This window comes from Megalops cyprinoides, chromosome 11 (assembly GCF_013368585.1).
Source record: "Megalops cyprinoides isolate fMegCyp1 chromosome 11, fMegCyp1.pri, whole genome shotgun sequence".
Taxonomy (NCBI): Eukaryota; Metazoa; Chordata; class Actinopteri; order Elopiformes; family Megalopidae; genus Megalops; species Megalops cyprinoides.
The window spans coordinates 37,244,304-37,266,803 of record NC_050593.1 but is presented as its reverse complement, the minus strand read 5'-3'; the positions used below and the strand labels follow the sequence as shown (position 1 = coordinate 37,266,803).

Below are 22,500 nucleotides of genomic sequence, written 5' to 3'. Positions count from 1 at the left end.
GCGTGAGTGAAATGACAGCTTTCACCACAGCGGCCTGCTGCATGACTCAGAGTGAGGTCCTCGTCTCCACCACCCTCAGAGCACCCAGGATCCTCTGAAGCTCAGCTAACATACTGTGCTGCCTGCTGACTCTCTGCTAGTCTGCCACAGCATGGCTGTTAGCTCCTTTCACCCAGAGCTCCTCTCATTTCCCAGCCTGCACCAGTCAGGACTTGCAGCAGTTGCCACAGGTTACGGGGTGACTGCTGTGGCTCTGTGGTCCTCAGAAGTGTAAAACTCCGCCCCTCGTGCCACAGCAGGAAGTCTGAAACTCCGCCCCTCGTGCCACATCAGGAAGTCTGAAACTCCACCCCTCATGCTACAGCAGGAAATCTGAAACTCCGCCCCTCATGCTACAGCAGGAAATCTGAAACTCCGCCCATCATGCTACAGCAGGAAGTCTGAAACTCCGCCCCTCATGCTACAGGAGGAAGTCTGAAACTCCGCCCCTCACGCTACAGCAGGAAATCTGAAACTCCGCCCCTCATGCTACAGCAGGAAGTCTGAAACTCCGCCCCTCACGCTACAGCAGGAAGTCTGAAACTCCGCCCCTCACGCTACAGAAGGAAGTCTGAAACTCCGCCCCTCATGCTACAGAAGGAAGTCTGAAACTCCGCCCCTCATGCTACAGCAGGAAGTCTGAAACTCCGCCCCTTGTGCTACAGCAGGAAATCTGAAACTCTGCCCCTCATGTTATCACAGGCCTTTGGATTACGCTTCCGTTCAAAACGCTCAAGTGAGGATTACATTTCATCACTGTATTTGACCACTCCTCGGACGCATTTAATCACAAGAACCACTGTCAGGTTTAAGTTCCTACTTTTGCAAAGTCGACACCAAGAAGCCACTAGCTGCTCTCTTTCCACACCTCACTCTGTTAAATCTGTAGACTAAGGTAGGAAAATGTTTCAAGACTTTCTCCTGCCGCAAGTCAGAGCACCAGGATGGCAGAGAGGTGGCAGGGAGCAGAGAGGGTGGGAGAGGGGGAATTACCGAGATGGCAGGGAGGTTCCCACAGCCCACAGTCTCCTGCACACAGGAGGAACGCATTGAACACACAGAACCAGGGCTTAGAGCGAGAGGGGTACAGGGTCACCCCGGGACTCCCTCACGGGAGCAGGTGAACCACTGACACGGGTGTGACACCTGGCGAGGGTTATTTCATCTTAAAGGTACCACTGGCAGCGGAGAAGATTTGCTCAGAGCTATTGACACTGCATTCAGGTTTGCGGCTCTTTCTAAAGGACAGGCCCCTTTGCCATGACTGTGAAACTGGTGAAGGAGAGAGCTCACTGGTTATATCAGCTCCGCTGCTTTCCCGGTGTAAGCGACTGCACACGCCTTCGTGTGGTGGAGAATCTCATGGCTTGTGTAGCGGCTCATTCAGCTTGCGTGTAATTACCTGACGAGTGCGACTGCAACCACCGCCTCTTCAGAACACAAACGCTGACAGCACACAGCCATAGTCTGCGTGCTTACATTTCAGCTTCAGGAAAAGGTGGCGTTTTTCACCAAGAACAGCCATGTGAAATTACATTTACAGACAAACGGACACAGACACAGATGCATACACACATGCAGAGACAAAGACAATTTGCTCAGGATATATTGAGCCCTTAAGCAATATGAGAGTCCTAAAAGTCCTATGAAAGGAGGTTGTGTGGAACATAACCAGGTCAAATTAAATAGAAAGCAACTTGCAGTCCATAAAATCTGTGTCTGTATGGATTAACTTTAAAAACAGACCAGAAGCATACATCACACTGAACACTAATTAGAAAAGAATAGATCGGAAGTTAAAGCAGAGAAATGAGGGAAAACTCAAGATTAACATGAATGTATTTTTGAATAAGTACAAACCCAGTACAGCCACCGGCAAAAAACATTACACAAGGCAGCCCTACTGACAGTGCTGTACTGAGGACAAGAAAAATCTTTTCCAGGAATCTCAGCAGTGACCTCTTCAGATAAACCGCCTTTGATTTGGGCTGTGTGGAACCTTGACGGTCATGAACAGCACAGAAATCTCCATATGAAGAGTGATGTCCTAACAAAGCAAATATTCTGTTTACAACACACCCAGCTGAAGGCTGAAGAGGTGTCCGTTACAAACACACCCAGCTGAAGGCTGAAGAGGTGTCCGTTACAAACACACCCAGCTGAAGGCTGAAGAGGTGTCCGTTACAAACATGCCTCTTCAGCTCAGAGCGCTCCTGATCATGGTCTATTTCAGGCAACCATACTTAAAAAGCAAAACAAATGAACTCACGAAGCGCCAGCTCTCATCCTGTCCGTTAGCTTTTGTCCGTCAGGGACACGGGGGAGGCAGTGTGCTAAAGCTGCATGCTCTTCCTGCACTCCCTTTATGAGGACGAGCACTCCCTTATATTCAGGGTGGGGAAGAGCGAACGGGAATCGGCGCAGGAGTGTGTGAAACAGCCTGGCCAGAGGACCCCAGACCATCCTCAGAGCATCACGCTTCGCCCAGACAGATGTGGGGACTCAGAGAGGGATTTTAGGTTCTCTTTCAGTCTCCATAGAGGGGCGGCAGGGTAGCATAGTGGTTAAGGAGCAGGACTTGTAACCAGGAGGTCCAGCTCTATAAATGGATAACATTGTTTAAAAAAATGTATAGATATATAATATAATATAACACACACACACGTGATCACACTAAGTACGCAGGCTGTTGCCACCCTGACACCCTGACAGGACACAGTTAAGTAATGTGCTGGATTTGAAATGACACACAGAAGTGACCATCCATGAGCTGTAATGAGCCATCAGCAGTTTTATGGGGATGAGATAAGGAAGAGAAGCTCTTTTCAGCTGCTCTGTAAGTGATATTAACTATTATTATTACTATAAGTGTAATTGAACTACATCATATAAGCATAATCTGGGGGGGGTGTTTCTGTCAGGCCTGGGTTGCTGGCTGTGATTGGTTGGAATCGCAGCTCTGAGTGAAGGGCAGGGCTGCTGGCTGTGATTGGCTGGAATCGCAGCTCTGAATATACACGCAGCCCGAGGAGAAACACAAGTCACCTCAGCTCCGACGGTGGCTCAGGGGGAGAGATTGGAGCACCTTCAACCTAACTTAACCTGGACTAGTTGCACCTGACCTAGACCTAACCTGGACTGATTCATTGATTGTGTGAGACGATGGTATTAAATCACTCAGGTCAGTGTCACCTGGGAAGTGAGTAAACCAATCAATCTGGAAAAACGAGGTGAGAAGCAGCTGCTGTAATTCTGACAGGCCTGTGGGTTTGGTACTATGAGCCTCACCTGTGCAGAGCTGCCGTTCGGCAGTGTGATGCAGCCGCAGAGTCGGCCCCGGAGCCCGGCACAAAGCTGTCAGTGTCAGCGGCCCCCTCATCCCGGGGGGGATCTCGCCCACACCGGGAGCTCCCTGCCATTGCTCGCGGGGCCGTGGGAATCCGGCAACAGTACGGTATCAGGGGTCAGGGGTCAGGGGTCAGACCCAGAAGCGTGCATGGGGGGGCCCCTCAGACCGGCCCCGCTCCACATGTGAGAGGAATGAATGGAGTGATACAGCCAGCCGAACAAAGCCAGGCCGGGCCCTAAGCAGCAACGCCAGGCCCATTCACACAGAAACGGCACAGCGGCCCAGCTGGACTCGAATAGGCTTTAGTCATTCACAAACGTGAGCCCGGCTCAGAGAGATGAGTCATCACTCAGCAGCAGGAATCCGTAAGAGCTATGTGTAAATCACTGGATCAGACTGTGGATAACACTGACTGTGGGGACAGAGGCACGGTCAGTCTGAGAGAGGACTCTGTGAGGGCTGTTCACTGAGCGTAGAGTGTCACCAGGGGAAAGGTCATGGGGTCAGGCAGTGAAGAGTGTCTCGTTGGGTTTCCTGTGAAGCAGTGTGATTGTGTACATGCAAGAAAGCCCCAATGCCGCACACTGGGTGAAAAAAATCAGGAAATGAATCAGAGTCTCAGTGGTCATTTACAGCCAGTGATTCTGGATAAAAAGTCTTTATGGGACAAAAGAAAGTGCAAAATTTCATCCTCAAAAGGCCCCAAACACAAAGCATCTTTAGCTGAAGGGTTTGATAACTCTTTTCTGTCCACTTCCAGTGTCAGCTGTAAATGGCTTCTACGGGGCCTGCAGACTGCTGCAGCACCTCCTGAGTAAACTGAGGGCCAGCAGGGTCTGGGATGGCACTGCAGACCGGGTCAGGATGACCGCACCGCTAAGAGAATAATCACACTCCACACAGCCAGTCCTGCACCCGGCTCTCCTACACACATACACTCTCAGTGACCTTCTGGAACCTTCTCCTGCTTTTTCCCCTTTGTTTCATTGGCAAAAACTCGTCAGACAGCAGATACTGCAGTGGGGGAGACCCACTGACTGAAATCCTGTCTGCACAGACAGGCACATACAGCATACTCTCTGTCCATTACAGTTCAGAGCAGGTTTAGAAAGAGTCATACAGGACACATGTGCAGTGAAATGAGCCGGCCTGTTCCCCTCGCAGGGATGTGGGGGGGGGGGGGGGGGGGCAGCTTTCTGGGAGCTGCGAGGGGCCCGGCAGCCACCCCCTCCTAGTCCCCCTGGGGGTGGTGTAATTGTTCGGCTCTCTGCAGGGGCTGCTGGGTAACTGTACAATCCTGACAGCGCAATTCCAGCATGATTTATGATAAACTCCCCTAATCTACCTAAATGAGCCCGAGGTGGGCCTGCATAGGAACAGCACTTAAGCGCTGACCTGCTGCTTGCTACGCCAGCTTCAGATACAGCCAGGCTTATTCTGAATTCCCCTGTGGGGCGCGTGCATGTGAAAGTGATCCTAATTTAAAGGACAGGGGCTTCGTGCCATTGGGGCCTTCGTCCACAGCGTGCTCATTCTCAGAGCTCCGGCCTGGGGAAACACACCTCCCCAGCTGCTGGAACTTTCCGCAGCTTTTCCAGGTGTGCTGCAGGCAGAGGGGAACCCTTCTCACCAGCCCCTCTGATGCTGCGTGCCTGACAGCTCAGATTAGAGGCAACACTGTAATCCGACTTTTCCACAGGTTCCAGCAACTCACTGAAGGCTGGGGCAACAATAATAATGAGTGTGTATGTGTGTGTGTGTGTGTGTGTGTGTGTGTGTGTGAGTGCATCAGCATGTGTGAGTGTGCATGTTTGTACGGATAGAGGGGCCTGTGTTAGGATGTGTGAGAGTGTGTGTGTGTGTGAGTGTGTGTGTGTGTGGATAGAGGGGTCTGTGTGAGCAGGTAAGTGGTTGGTCTCCTCTCGCTGCCTCTCAGGTCTGGCAGAGGGAGATAGTGGGTAAAGCTTTGATTTCAGGCTTAGTCGTGAGCGCTCCTCTTTAAAGCCCTGCTTTATTTCCTAATCCAAACTCTGAGGGGCTGCAGACACGCCTTTCATGTTCTCAAAGGGCCCCTCAGTGACAGCTGATCCCGTGACAGCCGTGAGACGGGGTGTCGGGCGACAACCGCGGAACTGGGAGTCAGGATCCTGTCCTCCGCCTGCCAAAATCAGGACAGGAAGAGGCATCCCGCTCCGCTCTGCTACTTAGACCCAGCGCGTCACATCAGAAACGCGGGCTGGGACACTGTGCTCACATGCAGACAGCAGAGAGCCAGCAGCTTTCTGTTAATTCACTTTCTAAGTGCTCTCACTGATAGGACTGAAACACTCTCTGGTTTGCTGTGCTGCTGGGTGCAGCTAATTTTGCTGTTAGATGGAAGAGTGAGTCTCTGCTCAGCACAGATACATACATCTCATTAACATGCTTCAGTGGACAACTGAGGCAGATTATTTCAGTGCTGCAGCAAAAACACAAGAGCAGATGAAAGTGAGATTCCTGTCTGGCCAGAGAGACGTTCCTGGAATTCCTGACTGATGGCCAAGCGTCCGCGGGCGTCTCAGAGCCTCTGCGGGACCTCTGCGGGGCCTCGGCGGGCCCTCCCCCGCGCCTCTTCAGTTTAGTTTAGTTTACTTTTGACAGTCTGTGACGCAGCTTCACTCTGCCTCCCTCACCCTGAGCCCCTCGGTCCCGCACCTGCGCTCTGACCTCCCTGCTGATGCCCTTCTCTACGCTGCCCTGCTGGGACACCTGGGGGGACCGGCTGTGTCAGGGTGCATGTGAGCCCACCCCTCGGGGCTCTCAGTGTCGGGACACACAGTGACCACCAGCCACGCCCAACAGGGGGTCTGTGTTTGTGCTGGTGAGTCAGTGGCTGATGCTGATCCTGGTCTCTGTAACAGCAGCATGAGTCTCACAGCTCTGACTCGATGGGCTGTCCCTCAGCAAACCTCAGTGCTGTCAAACATAAAGCTCTGACTCGATGGGCTGTCCCTCAGCAAACCTCAGTGCTGTCAAACACACAGCTCTGCCATAATCTGCATTGGTAATCTACCACAGTGCTGATGGTAACAGGGAAATACAGTAACTTATCAAACATGTCTGTGCTGCAGTGAAGGGCCTTTAATAAAGATCCTGCATGTGGGGAGGCCGGGCTGAGAGAGGGATGAACCGGAGGAAGAGCAGCCTGCGGAGGAGCGCAGCGAGGTACCTGTCTTGCGGAGCGGGAAGTCGTCTTTGGGGTCATACATGCCCAGCACTGGGTGGTTATAAGTGGCTGAAACCCCGGTCTGAGGTGGGGAGCTCTGGTCCAGAGAGCTGTGCTGAGTTTTCCTGTACAGAGAGAGAGGGAGGAAGAGAGAGAGAGAGAGAGGGGGGGGGGGGGGGGGAAGGAGAGAGAGAGACACACACATTAGAGCAGCAAAGCAGATGCAAACAGTGGATCCAGCCTGTTGTAACGGGAAGCTCCGCCATGGAAAATGAGCCGATGATGGAGGTGATGATGCAGGTAAGCAGGGTGTCAGTGCCGGTCAGTACGGCTGCACCTGCCTCTTACTCCCGCTGGGGGGTCGAGGGGAAAGAGGACGTGAAAGCAGGAAGACCACTGACACCCCCGAGCATACTCTCTCAGCGCACACACGCTGCTGTGTGGCTTTCAGGTGATGGCGCTCTGTATCTCTGAGGATCAGACAGCTGCAGGGGGCAGCCCTGCCTCGGGGCCTGCCATGAGGGGCACCGAGCATGCTCAGAGGCAGCATCCCAGAGACCTGCTGCTCTGACCCGCTAACAGCCCCTGTCAGAGCCGCAGACGCCTCGCCAAACAGCACGGCGGACATCTCTCCTCACCTCCACGGCCTGTTCCTGTTTCCCCATAAACTCACAGGCTCAGATCTGAGGCTGCGCTCTTCTCTCAGGTCCATTTAACCCCCACCATGCAGGGGACATTAAATATGTGCATTAGACCTGTCAGCATCCAGCCACGAGCTGCAACGGCGCTGACAGTAACTGCATCCACCCACTCACAGTCAGAGCTCAGAGGACAGTACACGGCACGCAGGGGAGTGGCAGAGTGCTTCTCATTGGCTAATCCAAGCCAGTGACATCTGTGGCGGAAACAGGCCAGCCTGGACCTGGTTATGTTATTTGAAACACTGAGGACACGGACCTCCAGCTCTGAATCTGCACAGCAGTAAGGGCCAGGAATGCTGGCTGCTTTTAACATGTGCATGGCTTCACTGGCATTCTGAGTGTCACGGAAAAAGCCGGACTGTCACTCTATGGCCAAACAAAACCTCAGTTTTTGGAATTCTTCAGTGCCATCTCCGTGGCGATGGCCGGGCCAGGGCTCCACTCCCAGCCCTGTGCCGTCCCTACAGCCACACGCCTGGGACGTGCTCACTGTTTACATACAAGAGCAGAAACGAGGAAAAAAAAGGACTGCAGTGAAGGAAAAAAAAAAACGAGATGAGCCAATTTAATGTAAAAACATGCACTGCGGCTGCACTGCTGACACCCCGAAGCGAGCGTTCGGAAGGCAGAAGCACGCCCTCCTGGCTGGGAAAATAACTTTAACTTTCCCTTCACCAGGGCATCTCAGGTCAGCTGGCAGCGAATCCACTCTGGCACAGACTACCTTCATCTCAAACGTGGAGTTCGTCTGGTGTCTTGAGTGACATGTTTTTGGCTCAGATGGCAGTTTTATGAGTTTCTGCATTGCAGCTGTCAGAATATAAATGTTTTGATTAATAATCCATGGATTGTTTGCTTCTTTTTTTATTTTTTTATTTTCATGTGGTTGTCATTCTCAATATTCTGTTGGAACAAGGAGTGCACTTCGTTATGAATAACAGCAAACAAAGCCCCAAAGGAAAATACTCCTTTTTCAAAATGTTTATGTTTGGATAACATTTAACATAAAAAAAACAGGTTATTAAATTTTCCTTCACAAAAATCTAAGTTGCACGCCAATGGCCAGCTATGTACCGCTGTGCAGGCGGAGCGGAGAGGATCTGAAGCACTGAAGCTGTGTGGCTGAGAGAAGCCGCCTGGCCGAGCCCAACTGCAGCCAAACCTCCCTGAAAAACAGCACGGCTCTCAACTCTACACGGATCGACCTGAACTCCTCTGGGCTACATTACACACTGCCAGCTGCTTAGCACGCACTAGCAGTCATTAACTGCATCAGTTACAGAGCACACAGCTTCACAAACACACATACTCACACACACACATACACAAACACACGTACACACACACACACATACAGTACATACTGTACGTACATACATACATACACACACACACATACACACACACATACAGTACATACTGTACATACACACATACATACATACACACACACATACTCACACGCACACACTCACATACACAAACACACGTACACACACACACACACATACAGTACATACTGTACGTACATACGTACGTACACACACACACACACACACACACACACATACATACATACATACACACAAACACGTACACACACACACAGTACATACTGTACATACACACATACATACACACACACACACACGTACACACACACACACATACACACACACACACACACACACACACACACACACATATACACACAGCAAGGCCTGGGAACTTCTGGAAGGTCTGTAAAGCGGAGCAACGTTTATCTCTGGTTCCCAGCTCTCTACATGAAAAGGTGCAGCGGAGCTTTGGAGGAGCAGAGAGTCTGAAAATGCACTGTGTTCATATTTATCACCTGCACTTGAGAGAGTGTTTTTTATCAGTGCGGAGCGTCAGATGTGGAGGGTTGCTGGGCAGAATGCAGGATGAGTGAGATACAGTCGGCTTCCAGCTCTGCTTCATTCACAAAAGCAGACTGCACTACAGACTGCCTTCAAGCCTTAAGCGCAAGAGAAAAGAAAAGCTCCTTATTCAAAACCTTACACCAAAGCACACACACACACACACACACACACACAGACGCACACACACGCGCACACACACACGCACACACACGCACAGACACACACACACGCACAGACACACACGCACAGACACACACGCACACACACGCACACACACGCACACACATGCACACACACACGCACACACACGCACACACACGCACACACACGCACACACACACACGCACACACACACGCACAGACACACACGCACACACACGCACACACACACACACACACACACACAGACACACACATACACTCGCACGCACGCACGCACACACACTCACATACACTCGCACACAGAATCTGTTAAGAAACTATGATTGATTTCAGTCTGGTGTACATTTTGCTAACTGACATATTCACACAATCACAAACACCACCCCTCCCAGATGCTGAACTGTCTGAAATCATCCACAGCAATGGTAAAGGGCCTCTGTTCAGCTTCAGATCAAATGAATGACACCACATCACAATGACGTTTAAAGACGAAGAAGACAACTGGCTACTGGCGGCTGTACGCCTGCCAAGTATTTGATAAACCCTGAAATGTGAGTAGCCCGTGGTTTCCATGGTGATGTAATGGGGACACGATGCTTACCCGTACCAGAGGCGGGGGTCATTGGGCATGCAGTGGTTGAGGTTCCTCTGTGCCAGGGCCTTCTTCTTATTCAGAACAAACTCCTGCAGCCTCATCTTCACCTCTGTACTGGCGACTGCACCTGTTGGAGGCGACACCAGCGTGAGAAGGCTTCCAGCGTCAGCGTTACCTGCAGAGTGACCCTCTCTGGAAACACCAAACACAGGGGCAGCTTTGGGAGATACGCGCAAACACTACACTAATCAGTCTTGGCATGCGCTCAGAGCATCAAACCAAACTGGGACAGACGAACCTTCAGCTCGTCTGTCCCAGTCTGCCTAAAACGAGTCTCAGGCCCTAATTAGACGCATTAACAGATAACGGAAGTGAAGAGAATGCCGGATTGTTCTTGAAAGAACAGCCCCCGATGCCCCACCGCAACTGTAGAAGAAATACGATCTGCCTCAGGCAGAGCGGCGGAGCTCGGCTGACAGTTTGCGGAAACTTTGGTCTGTTCAGGAAATGTTTTGGAGAGAAGTGTGGTTTCCTGACACATCCACAGTGTGAAAGTTAAAAGCAGTGTTATAAAGCTCCGCTTCAGAAGGGGTGTTCTCACATTCCTCTCTCCTCAATTACCACTCTCCCTCTGTAAACAGGTCTCTCAGGAGACCTGGCTTTCTGTCAGCACAGCAGATATTAACAGTGTTTGATGTGAGAAACACAGTGGGTGACAGGTTATCGCCGTGCAGCGGTACTAACAGCAGCCATGGGTAATTAACTCATTTCTAACATGAATAAAGAACTTTGGATAATAATTTGGCGTTTGAGGGCAGGGGGTGTTAGCTTGGTGTTTGAGGGTTAGGGTGTTAGCTCGGTGTTTGAGGGTTAGGCTGTTAGCTCGGTGTTTGAGGGTTAGGCTGTTAGCTCGGTGTTTGAGGGTTAAGGCGCTAGCTCGGCGTTTGAGGGTTAGGCTGTTAGCTCGGTGTTTGAGGGTTAAGGCGTTAGCTCGGCGTTTGAGGGTTAAGGCGTTAGCTCGGTGTTTGAGGGTTAGGGTGTTAGCTCGGTGTTTGAGGGTTAGGCTGTTAGCTCGGTGTTTGAGGGTTAAGGTGTTAGCTCGGTGTTTGAGGGTTAAGGTGTTAGCTCGGTGTTTGAGGGTTAGGCTGTTAGCTCGGTGTTTGAGGGTTAAGGTGTTAGCTCGGTGTTTGAGGGTTAGGGTTTTAGCTCGGTGTTTGAGGGTTAAGGTGTTAGCTCGGTGTTTGAGGGTTAAGGTGTTAGCTCGGTGTTTGAGGGTTAAGGCGTTAGCTCGGTGTTTGAGGGTTAGGGTGTTAGCTCGGTGTTTGAGGGTTAGGCTGTTAGCTCGGTGTTTGAGGGTTAAGGTGTTAGCTCGGTGTTTGAGGGTTAGGCTGTTAGCTCTGTGTTTGAGGGTTAAGGTGTTAGCTCGGTGTTTGAGGGTTAGGCTGTTAGCTCGGTGTTTGAGGGTTAAGGTGTTAGCTCGGTGTTTGAGGGTTAAGGCGTTAGCTCGGTGTTTGAGGGCGGGACACTCACTCTCCTGGCCGCGCTCCTTGTTCTTCAGCAGCTGCAGCTTGTGCTCTCGCTGCTGCTTCTCCAGCTCCTGCTCCTGCCGGTGCTTCTCCATCTTCCTCTGGTGCTCCAGCAGCTCCTGCTGATGCTTCAGGGCCAGCATGTCCTGCTGGTGCTGCGAGAGGAGAGGCACACAGCTCCGTTACAGCTCCGTTACAGCACTGTTACAGCTCTGTTACAGCACCGTTACAGCACCATTATAACACTGTCACAGCACTGTTACATCACCCTCACAGCACTGTGACATCGCCATCACAGCACTGTGAGAACACGGTCACATGGCCCCAGCACACTGTCCCCTTTACACGCCATGCACAGCACAGCACGCTGTCCTACACCACACAGTGCAGCCCGACCATTACAATCAGCCGTCCACACGGGCCCATCAACTGCACTCAGCTCAGCTGCTCAGCTGATGGCACTGTGCACGCGTGTGCACCGCTTTATCCAAAACACACTGATCACCGTGCTGAGCTCACGGCCTTGCAGAGACGCTGTCTGCGACTGTGCTGAGCTCACGGCCTTGCAGAGACGCTGTCTGCGACTGTGCTGAGCTCACGGCCTTGCAGAGACGCTGTCTGCGACTGTGCTGAGCTCACGGCCTTGCAGAGACGCTGTCTGCGACTGTGCTGAGCTCACGGCCTTGCAGAGACGCTGTCTGCGACTGTGCTGAGCTCACGGCCTTGCAGAGACGCTGTCTGCGACTGTGCTGAGCTCACGGCCTTGCAGAGACGCTGTCTGCGACTGTGCTGAGCTCACGGCCTTGCAGAGACGCCGTCTGCGACTGTGCTGAGCTCACGGCCTTGCAGAGACGCCGTCTGCGACTGTGCTGAGCTCACGGCCTTGCAGAGACGCCGTCTGCGACTGTGCTGAGCTCACGGCATTGCAGAGATGCTGTCTGTGACTGTGCTGAGCTCACGGCTGCGCTATAAATAGCAGCAGAAGCAGAAGACAAGCAGGGGCTTGTGGCTGGAAATGGAGTGTCAGTTCCTGAATTATGCCGGCTCTCCTCGGGTGACCGTAGCTCTGATTTCCACAGAAAATGCCTGCTGAAACGTACACTGTAATAACTGCAATCATTCAATCATGCAGGCCCTTCCACCTGCTAACTGCCCGCAACAGCCCCCCCCCCCCCCCCCCCCCCCGGGGGCGGGCGCTCTCCTCTCCTGCCTGTTTCCCTCCACTAATCCCAGGAGAATCCCTGCGCCAGGGTGTAATCCCGGCTCCTGTCTCTGGCCCCGTCTGCCCGCTGCCCCCCTCCCCACCAGCGCACATCTCGCCCGAGAAACACCTCACGCTTCACTCCAGACCCAGAGAAAGGCCAGCCAGTCCCCGGCATCACAACAGATCCATTTAACCGGAGCCCAGAGCAAACGACTAACACCCCCATAATCTGCATTAAAGCACGTCCTGTTTAGGTAACCAGATCACTTAAGTCAATACAGCACTAACTTCACTGTGTCTACAATGAGTTCTGGACACGGCTCACGGATAGCAGTTTCCCAGCCATTCAAAACTGGGCAAGAGTCAACACCCTCTGAGCATCTCAAATGGAAATGCTTCAGCCTTCAGTACTAGTCCCAGGACCAATATTTGATTAATTTAATTAGACATAATTTCATGTGAATGTTTTCATTGCTTTGAGGTTTTCTGTGCTCTGAATATCCAGCTCCAAATGACTAGCAAGAGCTGGGGCATCCTGTCCCGGATACAGTAAAACTGAAGGAGCTTTCAGTAACTACAGTACAATACAACAAAACCTGAGGTCAGCAAAGCTGAGCAGAAAGGGAGAAAAGAACAAACAGCCTGTGGAAGCCTTGGAGTGTAAGCGCTAGTGTCTGGTGTGTCAGCGCTCATACAGGAGACCACAGGGTTGCGGGTTGCAGTGTTTGGAGTGTAAGCGCTAGTGTCTGGTGTGTCAGCGCTCATACAGGAGACCACAGGGTTGCGGGTTGCAGTGTTTGGAGTGTAAGCGCTAGTGTCTGGTGTGTCAGCGCTCATACAGGAGACCACAGGGTTGCGGGTTGCAGTGTTGGTGGGTCAGGACTAGCGTGAGACAGTGCGGAGTTGTGGGGTTGGAGGTTTGGTGGGTTGCGGTGTAGCGGGGTAGCAGAGTTGCGGGGTAGCGGGGTTGCAGGGTAGCGGGGTTGCAGGGTAGCGGGGTTGCAGGGTAGCGGGGTTGCAGGGTAGCGGGGTTGCAGGGTAGCAGGGTAGCGGGGTTGCAGGGTAGGGGGGTTGCAGGGTAGCGGGGTTGCAGGGTAGCGGGGTAGCGGAGCTGCAGGTTAGCGGGGTTGCAGAGTTGCAGAGTTGCGGGGTTGCAGAGTTGCGGGGTTGCAGGGTAGCGGGGTTGCAGGGTAGCGGGGTTGCAGGGTAGCAGGGTAGCGGGGTTGCAGGGTAGGGGGGTTGCAGGGTAGCGGGGTTGCAGGGTAGCGGGGTAGCGGAGCTGCAGGTTAGCGGGGTTGCAGAGTTGCAGAGTTGCGGGGTTGCAGAGTTGCGGGGTTGCAGGGTAGCGGGGTTGCAGGGTAGCGGGGTTGCAGGGTAGCGGGGTTGCAGGGTAGCAGGGTAGCGGGGTTGCAGGGTAGCGGGGTTGCAGGGTAGCGGGGTTGCAGAGTTGCGGGGTTGCAGAGTAGCGGGGTTGCAGAGTTGCGGGGTTGCAGGGTAGCGGGGTTGCAGGATAGCGGGGTTGCAGGATAGCGGGGTTGCAGGGTTGCGGGGTTGCAGGGTAGCGGGGTTGCAGGGTTGCGGGGTTGCAGGGTAGCGGGGTAGCGGAGCTGCAGGGCTGAGCAGGCCTCTGTTCCCCCTGTGTGTGTGTTGGCAGGGTGGCAGCAGCAGTAAAGGTGGGCCTTGGCTGTGGGCCACAGCGTCCTCGCCCGGCAAGGACGCCTGGCACAGCGTCCCCGCCTGGTTCCTGGGTGCTCTCATGCCACGACCACCAACAGGAGAGGCCAGGCGACAGAGGCAGGGGAGAGAGGCTGTATCCTCCCTTTTCTCCCTCACTTCCAGTTAATGCTGTATTCCTCCCTCCCCTCCCCTCGGACTATCAGCGCCGCCCCCCCCCCCCCTCCTCCCTGTGTCACAGTACACGGTGTACCTGTTTTTCTCCCCCCCAAATTCCAGTCAATTCAGGTGGAAGGGCTTGCTTTCTGTACACTTTCCCTCCAAACCTAACCCTCTCTATCCTTTTCTCTCTAAACCTCTCTCTCCTTTCCCTCCACATCCCCTTCTCTTCACCCCCCTTCCTGCTTCCAGGATGCTGTGAAACAGAGTGGTGTATTCTGGGTGAAGGGAGTGATTGAGTGCGGGCGGCCCCGCTGGTGCTTGCGTCAGTGTGAGGGGTCGGAGAGGCGCGGGAGTGTGTGTGTGTGTGTGTGTGTGTGGGGGGGGGTGGGAGCCCCACCGCAGGCTGAGGCATTCCGTCTGCTGCTTCTCACACGCCAGCACCACCAGAGACCCCCCCCATCCGCACAGGGGCACTCTCCAAATTCATTCTCTCCAGATAAGGGGGCTTTTCATTGCGGAGGTTTGGAGGTATGGGACTGCACGTCTGGCCCATAATGCACTTCACCGGTTCAGAATGAAAGGTGTGTTCCAGATGCCAATGACAAGTGGAATATATGTTTCCTGCTCGCGGAAAATACACAGATACTTCATGAGGGACAGAAAATAGAAATATTTTTCTTCAGAGCAGTCACAGGCATACTGTAATGCAGACACATTAATGCTTTCAGATGCACTTACTGAAAGCAAACTTCTTCATATAAATATTACAACTTTAGTGTTGATGTGGAAAAATATGTGAGATATATGCTGAATATTTGTGGCACCTTTCACAGAATATTATATTGGTAACAGGGCCGAGAGGATGCACTCTGTTAACAGCCCATTCTAAGATAATGGATTTACAGCTAATCAAATCATTTTTGCCCTACAACAGAGATACCCTGCAAGTGCACACACACACACACACACACACACTCACTCACTCACTCACTCACTCACTCACTCACTCACTCACTCACTCACTCACTCACACACTCACTCACTCACTCACTCACTCACTCACTCACTCACTCACTCACTCACTCACTCACTCACTCACTCACTCACTCACTCACACGTGCATGCAGCCTTCTCCTTACTACAGCCCGGTGCTGAAATCAAGGGTTTTACAGAGCATTTCACCCTCATCACCAGAGGGCTGCATCTGAGAGGAGCCAGAAAACCGGGGTGTGGTTGAGGAGGGAGTGTGGCACAGAGGGGGCAGGTAAGGGAAGTGGCTGAGGAAGAGGGTGGGTCTGAGGAAGAGGGCGTGGCTGAGGAAGAGGGAGTGGCTGGGGAAGGGGCGGGGCTGAGGAAGGGGGCGGGGCATGGCTCACCTTGACGTGCTCCTGCAGCTGGGCCTCGTGCTGGCGGGACAGCTGCTCGTGCTGCCGCTGGAACTCAGCGATCAGCAGCTGCCTCTGGATCTGCTGCTTCTGCTTGAGCGCCAGCAGCTCCTGCTGCAGCTGCTGCTCCCGCGGCGCCGGGTCCGGCAGGCCGAACTGCTGGTCCACACGCAGGTCCATGGGGATGGCGGCTGGCGGCACTGGCAGGGGCAGCGCTGCGCTCACATCAACTGCAGGGGAGGGACAGACAGCTGTCAGTCACACGCAGACACTCCCCTGGCCGACGCCCACTAACAGCACCAACACAAACAATTCAGAACCCAACCGCAAACCAGCCCACCCTCCACAGCGCCAGACTCCCCTCCCAGCCCTGACTGAGAGCGATGAAGCGCCTTCAAATGCATCTGATCACAGTCCTGACAGTAATGGATCAGCCTCCCCATCCTCGGCGCACTGAGGCAGGCTGGGAGAAGAGGCTGGGAGTGGGAGAGCAGCTGTAGGGTCAGGGATCCAGGTCAGGGGCAGATTCCTTCCTGATGAGAGGGCTTTAAGACCAGCCTCGCCAGAGGCACCTGCTGCCAAACACCCACAGGAGCTCAGATGTGGGAGCTGAGGGTGATGAAGGACTGCAGCTGTGCTCTGTCGGGCAGGGCCTTCTGGGAGCGGAGTGCAGAGGTGGGGCGGAGTCTGAGGCACAGGTAGGTAAGATCACCATGTTCCTACTCTCACACTTACAGCTCCTCACACAGCAGGGCAAAGGAGTCCGTGTGAGGAGTCACTGAAACACAGCCGGCTCAGAGGAGAGGAGGAGTCAGTGTGAGGAGTCACTGAAACACAGCCGGCTCACAGGAGAGGAGGAGTCAGTGTGAGGAGTCACTGAAACACAGCCGGCTCACAGGAGAGGAGGAGTCAGTGTGAGGAGTCACTGAAACACAGCCGGCTCAGAGGAGAGGAGGAGTCAGTGTGAGGAGTCACTGAAACACAGCCGGCTCACAGGAGAGGAGGAGTCAGTGTGAGGAGTCACTGAAACACAGCCGGCTCACAGGAGAGGAGGAGTCAGTGTGAGGAGTCACTGAAACACAGCCGGCTCAAAGGAGAGGAGGAGTCAGTGTGAGGAGTCACTGAAACACAGCCGGCTCAGACACAGCAATTCAGGAATTCAATTCAACGAAAATCAGAACACCCATCAAAACTCACTGTAATGCTATCGAATGGCGTTTATCACTGAAAAAAAACACTGCAGCCTCACTGACTGATATCACAATGCTCAGGTACTGACTGACATCACCGTAATGCTCAGGTACTGACTGACATCACCGCAATGCTCAGGTACTGACTGACATCACCGCAATGTTCAGGTACTGACTGACATCACCGCAATGCTCAGGTACTGACTGACATCACCGCAATGTTCAGGTACTGACTGACATCACCGCAATGCTCAGGTACTGACTGACATCACCGCAATGTTCAGGTACTGACTGACATCACCGCAATGCTCAGGTACTGACTGACATCACCGCAGCACTCAGGTACTGACTGACATCACCGCAGCACTCAGGTACTGACTGACATCACCGCAATGTTCAGGTACTGACTGACCGCCTTTAAATATCACTTCAAATTAAGAGCTGACAACAAATAACAGTGCAGAAACCAGGGAAGAATTCAGACGGTAAAGATGTAAAGTGGATGAAAGCAGGGAGAAAACTGCAATCTTAACAGCTTCATTTACAAAGCCATCTGCTACCTGACATTTGCATTGAGTTAAAATTCAAATGAAATACAAGAATAACCATTTAATCAGGGTTTCTTTGACGCCCACGTTTTGAAAACCCATACTCCATCACTGCAGAGTTTCATTAGCGGCTCTTTCGCACGCTTGCAGGAAGAGTAAATAACCCGAGAGAAGACGTGTGACAGGTGAGCGCAGGAGGCCACGCCTTCCCATCTCTCCTTTAACCCGGGACTCAGGCCTCTGCGAGGCAGAGAGGGCACGCTGAACAAAGAGGAACTGGAAATAAAAATCAAAAGCAGCATGACATCATGGCTGCCATTTGGGGGCGGGGCCCTAGGGGTGCAGGAGTGGCCTGCGGGGGGAGCGGTCCCCCGGGGTGCAGTGCGTTGCAGGGACACACTGGCCACATTCAGGGCCACTGCGTCGGGCCACTGTGTCAGGGCACTGCGTCATGCCACTGCGTCAAGCCCAGGTCACCGCCTGCCATTCCGCTTCAAATGCCACGGGTTCAAGCAAGAAGCAGCACAGCGGCACTGACCCAGAGTGAACTGGCCCAACAAAAGCCTCTAACAAGCCGCCCAGCCCAGCGCTGCTCTGCACCAGCTGATAGAAAAGCCTTTTCATTTCGCCCTGATCACTTCATAAAACCCCAAATATGACGCACACAAAGTCCATAAAGAGGGCACTGAGGGGGGGTGGAAACAGGAGGTGTGTGCCTGGGCCGCCCCCGCGCCTCGCTGCTCAGGAAGTCCGCTCAGATTAACAGCTTCCTCCGTGTTTACACTGGATAAACAGCGCGATAGGGAGATTATTTATTTACATGTTTACCAACAGCACGAGAAATCCAGATGTGTTTGCTTTGAACTTTCTGTAAATCAGGAGGCAAACAAGACTACCAGCAGCTACCACACACAGACTCACACTGGCGCACTTACCCAGAGCCAAATTAACACCAGCACGCCGCCAGCTCGTACCTAATGTCAGCTGCACTCCAACACTCCAGCGGAATTAACTGTAAAACTCTTCTGGGTGTTTCCTTCACAAGAAAATGTGCAAAGAGGCAAAGCCCAGCAGCCTCAGCAGCCGGTCTGAGAGCAGCAAGTCAGAGATCAGCGAGTCAGAGAGCAGCGAGTCAGAGATCAGCGAGTCAGATGGTGCTTATGATACACAGGTGAAGGGAAAAGAGCTCAATCTGCAGCAGCAGCTGGGAGGAGGAGAGGAGAGGACCTGAGACAGGGGTGTGGCATCAGCTCATGACACTGTCACACAGACAGGAAAAGCTTCTCCATTCAACTGCAGCAACACCAGCATCAAAACAACTCCCTGCAACACCAGACAAGCAAAAAAAAAAGCTCTCACTGCTCCACAGGTTGGGTGCGAGGGATGTGCGTGTGTGTGGCACAGCAGAGTGTCACAGAGCCGCCCTCAGTCAGACGCTGATGGAGACTGATTCGCTTGGGCTGAGCATGTAGCCTGCAACCGCAGTGATATACGGCCACTGTATGAGACACAGTGCATTCTGGGAACGAGCGCTGGTGATACATCACAATGAGCTGGAGTGAGAAGTGCAGAACACAGAGAAAGAGCCTAAATTCAACATCTGATCATAACCCCTCATCACAGACTAATATTCCCAATCTCTTCTGAAAGCCCAACAGAAAGAGCTCTCCTCCTTCACGGTCCCCCTGCAACGACTTTGCTATCCTGATTTAGCAGTATGTCCAGCAAGCCTACCGGGGGGGAGTAACAAAGATATTAAACTGAGTATAAAACCATGTCTGTATTTGCAAAACATTCACTTTCCATTGCTAAGAATGCCACAGGTTTGACGGGATCATGAAAAAAACAAAACAACACAAGGGGGCAGGTCCTGAATCAGGGACGGTAACTAAATATTCCCTGCAGGCCTTGGGAGAGCTCAGCGGCCACAACAGCAGCAGGGAAATGGGAGAGACAGCAGGAATGGCGGAAATCTATAGCTATGAATAAATGTGGATCACTGTGGCGATGGCTGAAATCTGTAACAATTAATAAATCTATACGTGGCTATGGTCGCAATGTATAGCTATTAATAAATGTACAACAACAACGACGGACGAAATCTATACACAGCAGGGACGCCCGAAATCTATAGCTATTAATAAATGTAGAACACCATGGCAATGGCTGAAATCTATAACTATTAATAAATCAATATGCCACGGCAATGCCCGAAATCTGTAGCTATTGACTTGCTGTCAACAGCTTGTAAAGTTTAGAAATGTATGCAAGAACAAAGCTGTTCAGACACTGACACTGATTTTCTCTGGTCAATCTGTTTAATGGATATGCTGCAAGAATTATTCAAAATAATATGAAAATAATAATAAAGTCACTACATTAATACGATTAATTCTACTAATAATTCGTGAATCAACATTGTTCTCCCTCAATGCCTGGACAACGTCACAAGAGAGTGTGGTATTTTTTCAGCAAGCTAATTACAAATGGCTAACTGGTTTGTAATTAACAGCAAAATTCACTGTTATTTGCATCCCTGCTATAAGCCGATAGCACGGCAGGGATGGCCAAACCACCCCCCCCCCCCCTCCGCCAACCCCCACTCCTGCAAAAATCTCACATACCCCTCTGTAACAGAAGCAGTGTTAAAGCATATGTCTTAAAATGTTTAATCACTCAAACATTGAGGGAAAAAATACATTTCAGAGGTCAGACACTGCAAGCAGTCAGGCAGACAAATGTGAAAAGATGCTTTTTAGTATAACAGTCCTCTACCGCATTCATAAACCTGCCTGTCTTGTATATTTTATTTAAAAAATAAAAACAATAAAAATACCTCATTGCTCACGGCAGTTTCATAACTATCCCGCATCACAGAGGTACTCAGGGACAGAGGGGCAGCCCAGTTCACCAGCTTTTAAATCAGCCATTATTCTCTTCATCAGCTGAAACCTCAGAGGTCTGATAAATGGCATAATTATAGCAAACACCAGTGTTTCATGACACAAAGTACACTCTTGCACAGACATCAATTAGGAGAAAAATCCACCATGCATCTGATATCTTTTGTTCTGAGCACAAACCAACAAGTCCAAGCCCAAACGGAAGCTTCACACTGAGACCTGAGGCACGCACTCGCTGTGAGCCCAGATTCTGCGTGTGTGACGAGCTTATTTAGCTATTCTGAAGGTGCCAGAAAAGATTAGACAGCGACAGGCGGCATCAGCGGTTGTGTACACACTGAGATTGTCTTTAATATCTCAATCCACCAGCTGGTGTACACAAACTGGAAACTCAAAGTTAAAGTTTGAAATCTGAGGTTAGATAAGAGAAGCACTGGGAGAGAGCGTAGTTTTAGAAACATGCAGTTAGTGAGTACACCTCACCTTCCAGTCTACTCTCTCGCCAGGACATATTCGCTAACACATGGAATATTTACCCTGACAGAAAGCAGAGTGAGCAGGGAGAGTGCCCTCACATGCGGTGTGCTGGAGAGGAGGGGTGCCGTGGCCCCCACAGAGTGCGGCGGGACCCCGGGCAGAGCGCTGTACCGCGTTAGCCATGGTTAGTGTTATCAGCGGTCTCTAATGAGCGTCTGCGGGAGGAGGCAGCCAGTTGCAGGAAAGGCTTGATGAGGCGGTTTAGTAATCCCTGCATTACTCTAACGGCCAGAAAGGCCAGCCCCATTCCAGGCATGTAGAGGTGGCAGAGCTTATGATTAAGAGTTTAATTATGGTTAAAAGCAAGGAGTGGGAGAGCTCTAAAAATAGAGCTTTTATTGAGCCTCCTGTTTGCAAACAGTGCAAACAGCCTGAGCAGCCAGGGGTTAGGGGTCCTGTGAGGCCAAAACGCGAAGCGTGCCGAGACCCACAAGCCTCATCAAAGTCCAGTTCAATGCAGCGTCCTCATCAACCGATCCCTCCTCATTCTCAGGCCCACCTCACAATGCATGGCTCTCGAGAAAAACACTGCATTCAGCATCCACCAGCGAGAGAGTATCAAACTAAATTCTGTACTAACACAAGGAGGCTGAGTATGAAACCAAATACTGTACTAACACAAGGAAATAGTAGTACATGGAAGTATTCCACTTTGTAGCTTCCTTGTTGGGCTTGTGCACGCATGCCACTGTTCCATTGTTAGAACCTGAGACAGGAAACAGTAGAACCAGGAAGTGAGAACATTAAATCAAAAAGCTGGCGGATTTCCAGTGGGTCTCCACTGCCTGCTCCCACCCACCACCAGTCCCAGCCAATCAGATCGGAGCTTGAGAGGCATCAGGCAGGGGACTTTACCAATGCCGTGGCAGAAAAAGCAGAGAAATTGTTATTCTTGAAGATGTTTTGAGGCTGTCAGCAGGCAGGATGAAGAATTTATCTCTGAAGTGCTATTTCAGTGCACTGCTCTCTCAGAAGAAAACAGGTGCTTGTGACTAAGCTCTCACACTCGGTACTTACAGTGCACACCAGGAGATACACATGTTCAGATTCTTGCAAGCTATGAGAACAAGCTATATTCACCTGAAAAGCAATTTGCCTTTCTGATTTCTGCACTTCAGACTCAGGTAGCATTTCTGCATTTTAGGCTCTGATATCAGCTTGAAGATACAGCTGCTGCTGTCCCTAATCTGTAGCTGTCCCGGGCGACAGATGTGTTGAGTTACAGGGCTGAGGTAGGGATGCAGAGCCACCCTCTCTTCCTGTTACACTGGACAGAAAAATGGTGGAAAGGCAGGCAAACTAGAATCTTGCATTTCCAGTTCCTGGTCCCTGATTCTGGCTAACAGTAGAATCATCCCCTATAGGTGGAGCCTGAAAAAACTGCTTCATCTTCTTTAATTGCCTGAGCTCAGAGAACAG

The 22,500-nt window shown here is 51.9% G+C and overlaps 1 protein-coding gene across 1 annotated transcript in view; it reads right to left on the bottom strand.

Moving 5' to 3' along the window:
- LOC118786132 (histone deacetylase 4-like) overlaps nt 1-22,500 on the bottom strand; it is a 136,491-nt gene that overhangs the window by 41,327 nt on the left and 72,664 nt on the right. The window contains exons 3-6 of the mRNA XM_036541192.1: nt 15,895-16,133; nt 11,483-11,633; nt 9,959-10,079; nt 6,597-6,718 (exon numbers count right to left, since the gene is read on the bottom strand). Of these exons, the coding sequence (XP_036397085.1) occupies nt 6,597-6,718; nt 9,959-10,079; nt 11,483-11,633; nt 15,895-16,133 (633 nt within the window). The remainder of the gene's footprint in view (nt 1-6,596; nt 6,719-9,958; nt 10,080-11,482; nt 11,634-15,894; nt 16,134-22,500) is intronic.